This window comes from Lontra canadensis, unplaced genomic scaffold, assembly GCF_010015895.1.
Source record: "Lontra canadensis isolate GAN:19392208 unplaced genomic scaffold, GSC_riverotter_1.0 scaffold1715, whole genome shotgun sequence".
Classification (NCBI taxonomy): Eukaryota; Metazoa; Chordata; class Mammalia; order Carnivora; family Mustelidae; genus Lontra; species Lontra canadensis.
Genome location: NW_022632699.1, coordinates 1 through 8,910, shown reverse-complemented (window position 1 = coordinate 8,910; position 8,910 = coordinate 1). Strand labels below are relative to the sequence as shown.

Here is an 8,910-nt window from a genome sequence, read left to right as displayed (position 1 = left end):
GGGAGCAGAGGGGCCTGGCCGCAGGCAGGCGGTGGCTGGACAGGTCTCGCAGCCAAGCTGAGAGAGAGAGAGAGAGAGACAAGGCAGAGACACAGAGACGGGAGCTTGTTACCCTGAGGCGGGAAGAAGCCAGAACGGCACAGGAATTGCTGAAGAGAATGGGGCACTTCCCAGAGGGGAGGAGGATGGCTCATCCCCTGCCCTGGACAGGAAAGAGGACAGGAGGCAGAGAAAGCTCCAGAACCACGGCTTTGATTTTCCCTGTAAAAATGGCATTGTCTGCGAGCCAAGACGGTGAGCACGACGGAAGAACTGAGGGGGAGCCTGGTCCCTCTGTCTGGCTGTGTAGGGAGCTCCGGGAATGGAGACATCTGTGGATCCTAGAGGCAGTGGCCCCAACCTGCCCCAGGAGCACTCGCTGGGGACAGGGGCAGGGGAGGTGGCCGGGGGAAACGGAGCTGCTGATGGGGAGAGAAGAAGCATGCCGGCATGCCGGTGTGCTACAGGTTAGCAGGGGCTCCCAGAGCAGGCGCCCCGAGTCGTACTGAGCAGGGCAGCGTGGGTCATCGGAGCGGCGGGCCACGACACTGCAGCTGTGGCCTCAGGAACACAGGGAGCAGACAGGGCCTGAGAGGTTCAGGCCTTGGCCCTGTGAACACTGCAGGTGGGAGGAAGAGCCAGGATGGGATTAGGATGGCAAGGCCTCCTGCTCCCCAGGGCTCTTCCCACGGCTCCCACCCTCCCCACTGGGGTGAGCCGGCATTGATGGGAAGTCGGGGCAGAGGGAGGACAGACCATGGATGGGAAGTTGGGGCAGAGGGAGGACAGAAGGAATGAGGCCCCGCGAGTGCTCAGGTGATTAGAACAGGGGCGGCTTCTGCCCCACTGGTCAGGCCTGGCGGATCCACACAGAAGTTTTAAGGCCCAGACAGGCCATAGGGCCGGGAAAGGCTGCGGGGCGGGGCTGGGGGCTAGGGAGGGGCTCTGTTGCTCTTTCTACCTGGTCCCTCCCCCCACTCCTCCTCCACGTAAGGCCACCCCCGCCCCCACGGCCTGCTGCCCCCTCCGTCCTCGTCCTCTCTCAGAGGATGCAGGCTGCTGGAAGCTTCCTGAGGCAGGGAGCGGCCTAGTTCCCGTCTCCAGAAGGGCCTTGCCACCCCTGCCCCTGCGCTTCCCCCAAATCAGGGGCTGCCTTCCCTCCCAGAGCCTTCTCCCACCGCCCGCCACCCCTCACCCCAGGACCCCTCCCTCCTCCCTACGAGCCCAGCCAGCCCCTCGAAACCCTGCTCACAGCCCCTCAGAACCAGGGTCCCCAGGATGTAAACCCACCCCAGGAGCCGATGCTCAGCATCCCAGATCCGTCCGCCCAGGACCTGTCGCCCCTCGGGACCCGCCAGCCCCCAGGACCTGTCATCAGCCCCCCGCGCTCTTTCCCCCTTCCCGCCGCCTCAGCACCCTTGGAACCGTCCGAGCACCGTCTAAAGCCACTGCGTTCGCCGGCCGCCCGTCTGCGGGCCCCGCCGCCCTCTCGGTTCTCCCGCGTCGAAAGTCACAGCCCCGGCTCTGGCCCCGCCCCCACGCCGAGCCCGCCCCCACGCCGAGCCCCGCCCCCGCCGCGGACTCCGACACGCTGGGGGCGGGGACCGAGGCTGGAGGGCCGGGGGCGGTGGGCGGGGCGGGGCGGGGCCCGTGGAGGAGGGCTGCGGGGGTGGGCGGGGTCGGAGGCGGAGGGTGGGCCGGGGGCGGGGCCGGCTGGCTGGGGGCGGGGCCCGAGGAGGAGGGCCGCGGCGGTGGGCGGGGTAGGAGGCGGGGTCGGAGGCCGGAGGGTTGACAGTGGGCCGGAGGCCGGTGTGGTGCGACCTTCCGCACCCCCGCCGCCACCCAGTCCACCCGCCCCGAACCCGCGACCCCAGTGGGGCGGCGGCGCGGATCACGGGCTTCCGCTGAGAGGAGCAGGTGGGGGGGCGTCAGACGTTGTCTAACTTTGATAGTCCCATGTAACAAACTTCCTGGACCCTAAATAAGTCTCATGTGTGAAATAGATACAAACGCAGTGAATCTAAATCTCTCCTTACGGCTCTAACACTGCATCTAAACCTGGGAAGGGTTCGCCCCACAAATCTAAATCAATTAAATACAATTTACGAAGGGATGCAGGGGGCTGGTGGCTGGTCCAGGGGTGGAGCACGTGACTGGTCTGGAGGTTGTGAGCTTATGCCGCATGTTGGATGTAGAGATTAAAAACAAAATCTTAAAAAAAAAAAAAAATCCCTCAGGGACCTGGGTGGCTCAATTGGTTGGGCGTCTGCCTCCGGCTCAGGTCATGATCCCACAGTCCTGGGATTGAGCCCCACATTGGGCTCTCTGCTCCAGGAAGCCTGCTTCTCCCCCTCCTTCTGCCCCTCCCACTCGCGCTCTCCCGCTCTCTCTCAAATAAAATCTAAAAAAAAAAACAAAAAAACCCAAAAACCATCAGGGGCCTCAGGGTGGCTCAGTCAGTCAGCATCAGACTCTTGGTTTCTGCTAAGGTGTGGTCTCTGGTGGTGGCATCTGGTGGGGCTCTGCTCAGGGACGAGTCCCCTGGGAATTCTTTCCCTCTGCCCCTCCCTGCATGGGGGCGTGCTGTGCTCTGTCTATGGATTTTTTTTTAAGTTTTTTTTTTTTTTTTTTGACAGACAGATCACAAGTAGGCAGAGAGGCAGGCAGAGAGAGACAGGAGGAGGAGGCAGGCTCCTTGCTGAGCAGAGAGCCCCATGCGGGACTCGATCCCAAGACCCTGAGATCATGACCTGAGCCGAAGGCAGAGGCTTTAACCACTGAGCCACCCAGGCACCCCCTCTCTATGGATTTTTAAAAATTGATCAATTAAATAGAAATTATAAGAAGAGTAAACATCACAGGTACATTTTGCGTTAGAGTACAAAGATGTGGGACGGAAATGTCTATTTGTTTTTTTTTTAAGATTCTATTTATTTATTTGACAGAAAGAGATCACAAGCAGGCAGAGAGGCAGGCAGAGAGAGAGGGAGAAGCAGGCTCCCCGCTGAGCAGAGAGCCCGATATGGGGCTCGATCCCAGGACCCTGGGATCATGACCAGAGCCGAAGGCAGAGGCTTTAACCCACTGAGCCACCCAGGTGCCCCAAATGTCTAGTTTTTATTTAGATTCCAGTACTTGGCATACGGTGTCCTGTTAGTCTCAGATGCACAGCGCATGGATTCCACACTTCCACACAACCCCTGTGCTCCTCACAACAGGTGCACTCCTTAACCCCCATCCCCTACTGAGCCCATTACCCCACCCACCCTGTGTCACCACCAGGGGGTTCTCTACCCTTAACAGTCTGTTTCTCAGTTTGCCTTTCTTTCTCTTTCTTTTTCCCTTTGCTCATTTGTTTTGTTTCTTAATTCCACGCATGAGTGAAATCAGATGGTGTTTGAGATGGAAATCTCTCAAACAGCGGCCAGCTGCGGACCCCTGGCTCACATCACGGCTTCAGTATTACTGGTGCTCCCCAAACTCATCAGATATTTCTGCCAGGTGGCTCCTGGGATTCTCATTGGTGACCCCAATGGGTTGCAAACCCTATGAAGCCGGTGTCTGTGGCTGCAGCCACAACAGTCATGGCTCCGAGCAGCGGGACATCTGCTCCTCCGTGATCTGTGGGTGCATTTAATCGGCCCCTGAACCATAAATGTTTTTCTTGCAAACCTAAATGCCTGTGACCCCAATGAATCATTTTTTTTAAGATTTTATTTATTTGTTTGACAGAGAGATCACAAGCAGGCAGAGAGAGAGGAGGAAGCAGGCTCCCCGCTGAGCAGAGAGCCTGATGTGGGACTCGATCCCAGGACCCTGAGATCATGACCTGAGCTGAAGGCAGAGGCTTAACCCACTGAGCCACCCAGGCGCCCCTGAATCATTTTTAAAATAACAACTTTATTGGGATGTAATTCACATACCATGCAATTCACCCATTTAAAGTGTGTGATTCAATAGTTGTTCATGTGCCCATGGGTTTGCACAAAGATCACCAAGATCTTAGAACATTTCCATCGTCCCAGAAGGAAACCCTTCAGCTATGATACTCCAACCACCTAACCCTCCACAACTCTCAGCAGCCATCATCTACTTTCTGTTTTTATGGATTTGCCTATTCTGGATATTTCTTACACCGGAAATCATATATATGTGGCTTTTGGGTCTGGTTTCCTCCACCCCGCACAGTTCAGGGTTGCCCATGCTGTAGAGTGAGTCGGGATTTCCAGTTCGTATTCGTTGTTTGCTGTTGTTTCATGGATGAATAATATTTCATTAATGGATATGCCACATTTTGTTTATTCATTCAGCAGCCGATGGACTCTTGGGTGGTTTCTCTTTTGGGCCATTATGAGTAACACTGCTATAAACATCCATATGAGTTTTTGGGTGGATTTATGTTTCCATTTCTCATGGGTGTGTATCTAAGAGTAGAATTGCTGGGTCATATGGTGACTATATGTGTAACTGTTTGAGGAACTGTCAGGTTGTTTCTCAAGGTGGTTCCCTCTTGTTCATTCCACCAGCAATGGACAAGTGTTCCAATTTCCCCATATCCTTACCCATACTTATCTGAATTTTTTATTATAGCCATCCCAGTGAGTGTGACGTGGTTCTGATTTGCCTTTCCCTAATGCATAATAAGTCTGAGCATCTTTTCCCTGCTAATTGGCCATTTGAATATCATCTTTGAGAATGCCTGTTCATGTCCTTTGCCCATTTTTAAGTTGGGCAACTAATTTTTTTAATTATTGAGTTGTAAGAGTTCTTGAAGGATTCTGTTTACATGTCTCTTACCAAATGTGTGACTCGTGAACGCCTTCTCCCATTCCATGGGTTGCCTTTTTACTTCCTTGATGGTGTCCTTTGAGACACAGAAGCTTTTACATTTGATGAAATCCATCTCATCTACTATTTCTTTTGTTGCTCACAGTTTTGGGGCCACATCTAAGAATACATGGCCAAATCCAGAGTCATGAAACCCTATATTTTCTTCTAAGAATTTTACAGTTTTAGTTCTTACATGTAGGCCTTTGATCCATTCAACTTTTGTGTATGTTGTGAGGCAAGTGTCTAATTTCATTCTTTTACACATGGATTCCCGTAGTCCCCTCACCATTTTTTGAAAAGATTATTCTTTCCTTCATTGAATTGTCTTGGCCCCCTTGTTGAAAATCAGGCCACAGATACATGTGTTTATTTCTGGGCTCCCTATACTATTCCATCCACCTATATGTCTCTCACTATGCCAGAGTCACATGATCCCAACTGCTGTAGCTTTGTAGTAAATTCTGAAATCTGAAACTGCATCCTCGAACTTTCTCCCTCCTTCCTTCCTTCCTTCCTTCCTTGCTTTCTTCTCTCTCTGTCTCTCTTTTCTTTTTTCTTAGGTAGTATAAGGGGGAGAAGTGCAGGGTGGCTAAGTGACACCTGTAACAATGGCTTCTTGCTTTTAAAATGTGGCTTTGGCCATTCTGGGTCCCTTGCAATTCCTTGTGAATTTGGGGATCAACTTGTCAGTCCCTACAAAGAAGTCAGTCTGGATTCTGACAGATTGCAATGACTCTGCGGGTGAACTTGGGGAGTATTACTCTCCATGGGATTCTTTCCCATTTACTTAGATCTTCTTTAATTCCTTTCAAAAATGTTTGCAGTTTTCTTGGAGAACCTGGGTGGCTCAGTTGATTAAGCAACTGCCTTCAGCTCAGGTCATGGTCTCCGGGTCCTGGGAGAGAGCGCTATGTCCAGCTCCCTGCTCCGCTGGGAGACCACCTCTCCCCATGCCCTTCACTCGGCTTGTGCTGTCTCTCAAAAAAAAAAAAAAAATTCTTAAAAAAAAATTAAGTTTCAAGACATCTTGGCACACATTCTATAGGGTCTCACGGGCATAGATTTAAGCAAGAAGCCCGGAGACTTCCGAAGGAATGTAGGGATGTTTCTGGGAGTCTTAAGGAAGGTAGATTTAGCCATGTGCGTTAAGGACCACTGGAATGTCTGTTTTCGGGGGGGGGGGGCAATAATAAAGATTTATGTAGTCAACATCACTCATCTTCAGGGAAATACAAATCAGAACCACACTGAGATAACACCTCACACCAGTCAGAACGGCTAAAATCAACAACACAGCAAACAACAGGTGTTGGCGAGGATGTAGGAAAGGGGAGCCCCCTACACTGTTGGTGGGAATGCAAGCTGGTGCAGCGGCTCTGGAAAACAGCACGAAGGATCCTCAAAAAGTTGAAAATAGGGGCGCCTGGGTGGCTCAGTGTGTTAAAGCCTCTGCCTTCGGCTCGGGTCATGATCCCAGGGTCCTGGGATCGAGCCCCACATCGGGCTCTCTGCTCAGCAGGGAGCCTGCTTCCTCCTCTCTCTCTCTCTCTGCCTGCCTCTCTGCCTACTTGTGATCTCTGTCTGTCAAATAAATAACTAAATAAAATCTTTAAAAAAAAAAAGTTGAAAATAGAGCTATCATACGACCCAGCAATCGCACTACTGGGTATTTATCCAAAGAATACAAAAACACTAATTCGAAGGGATACATGACCCCCGGGCTTGTAACAGCATTATCTATGATGGCAAAGATATGGAAGCAGCCCAAGTGTCCAGCGACAGGTAAACGGATGAAGATGTCTCACACACACACACACACACACACACACACACACACACAGTGGAATATTACTCAGGCATAAAAAACCGAAATCTTGCCATTTGCAACAATGTGGATGGAACTATAGAGAGTATTATGCTGAGCAAAATAAGTCAGAGAAAGACAAATACCATATGATTTCACTCATTTGTGAAATTTAAGAAACAAACAAGCAAATGGAAAAAGAAGGAAAGAAAGAAAGAAAGAGGCAAACCAGGAAACACAATCTGAACTCACTGAGGGTCGCCAGAGGGCCGGGGGGCGGGGGTGGGGGGGACAGGTGGTGGGGATTAGGGCGTGCACCTGTCCTGATGCGCTCCAGGTGATGCCTACAAGCGTCGAATCACTACGGCGAACCCGGAAACTAATCTTGCGGTCCATGTTAACGATGCTGGAATTAACATTTAAAACCTAATAAAAAAGATTTGTGTAGGAGAATTATTTGTCATTGGGAAAATTGGAATCAATTTGCTTGCTCAAGGGTTGGAAGAGGCTCAAGGAAGAGAGGCACCTTCGGGAGCGGGAGCCCGGGCCGCCACCCTGAGTGAGGGTCTCAGAGAGAAGGGTGGTGCTGGAGGCGGTGCAGGAGGAAGACAGGGAGGACAGGAGGACAGGGAGGCCAGACGAGACTGCCACCTCTGGGTACGTGGTCCTGGAGCTAAGAACAGATTTTACTTTTTTTTTTTTTTTTTAAGATTTTACTCATTTATTCAACGGAGAGAGAGACAGCACAAGCAGGCAGAGAGACAAACAGAGAGCGGGGTAAGCAGGCTCCCCGCTGAGCAGAGAGCCCAATGCGGGACTCGATTCCAGGACCCAGAGATCATAACCCAAGCCGAAGGCAGAGGCTTACTCACTGAGCCACCCAGATGCCCCGGATTTTACATTTTTAATGGTTGAAACAAAATCAAAAGAATGCTATTTCCGGACATGCCAAAAGTCCACGAAATTCAGACATCAGTGTCTCTGAATCAAGTTTTGTTGCCACGTTTGTCTCCGCATTGTCTGTGGCTGCTTTGCCAGCCCTGTGGCCTAGCCGAGCTGTCTCCACAGAGACCGGGGGTGGGGGGCCTGCAAAACCCGGAATATTTACCACCAGCCCTTAATAGGAAAGGTTCTCGACCCCTGATCTAGAAAACTCTTCTTCAAGGCAACACAGAGCTCTGTACTGCGACCACCCGCGGGGGAGGGGACGACCGCATTTCTAATTGTGGTTCCTTTCCCTGTTTTCTACCGAGCTAATGGCTCTTGGTAGCAGTTTTCGGTTAAAACCTTCCCTGCACCCTCCCCCCAGCTTCTGCGTCCCCAGGGGCCTTCTCCCCCACAACAGAGGTCATTCAAGGGCACTGACCTCAGGACCCAAGGAAACAGGCTCTCCAGGCTCTCCGCCTACACAGGGACTGGAGCGTGAGGCCTTGCCTCTGGGCCCGCCTGCCCTGCTGAATCCGCACTTAGTGCTCCCAGAGATGCTGTGCCTAGTCCCGCCCGGCCTCCCTGAGGGCCCCGCACCCGGGAGGTGAGGCTGTCCCCACAGCAGCAGTGGGCAGGAGGCCAGGACCCACTGCTCCCTGCCGGGGGAAGGACGGGACAGCAGGGCAGCCCGGGGGACCAGCCACCAGGAGACCGTGGGCAGCTGGGGAAGGGCCCTCTGGCTTGGTGGCAGGTGGGTGTTCAGAGAAGTGGGCCCAGAGGAGCAAAGCTCCTTCAGAAGATGTGGACAAAGGGCCGGACCCGCATGGGGGATCTGCCGAGGCACCCCACAGACCGCCCCCAAAGGGAAAGGACCATCGTCTGGGCCGCCTAGAAGAGGCTCAGAGTTGGTCCGCTCCTCAGAGGAAGACGGCACCTTGGCCCAGGCCCCTTCCTCGAAGAGCCTGCCTGGGGTCTCAGTGCTTTCTCTGTGTCCCCCAGGTGTGTTCCTGCCCCCGTCCCCGGCAGCAGCAAACGAGCCTTTCCTGGATGAAGTGGGGATCATGACTCTGGCGCCCCTGGCCGACATGCTAAACAGCCCGCAGCCCGGCGCCACAGCACGCCCAGCCGCGAACCCCCTGACCGGCCCCCTCAGCCCCCTGCTGCCTGGCCCGGGCTCTCTGTCACAGAATGGCACGCTCACCAGCCTCCTGACCGGCCCCATGGCGGTGTCCCCGGGGGGCACGCTGACCAGCTCCCTGGGCTTGCCCTCAACTGGCCCCCTGACTCCGAGCAGCCACCTGACCGGCCCC

The 8,910-nt window shown here is 53.6% G+C and overlaps 1 protein-coding gene across 1 annotated transcript; it reads left to right on the top strand.

The window, feature by feature from the left end:
* Nucleotides 1–489: 489 nt before the first annotated feature.
* On the top strand, nucleotides 490–8,826 carry LOC116863585 (pollen-specific leucine-rich repeat extensin-like protein 3; the record flags this gene model as incomplete). Its single annotated transcript, XM_032851004.1, has 3 exons — nucleotides 490–506; nucleotides 1,205–1,548; nucleotides 8,600–8,826. Coding segments are annotated over exons 1-3 (588 nt in total), but the record flags the coding sequence as incomplete, so codon positions are not given.
* Between the last annotated feature and the right edge of the window lie 84 nt (nucleotides 8,827–8,910).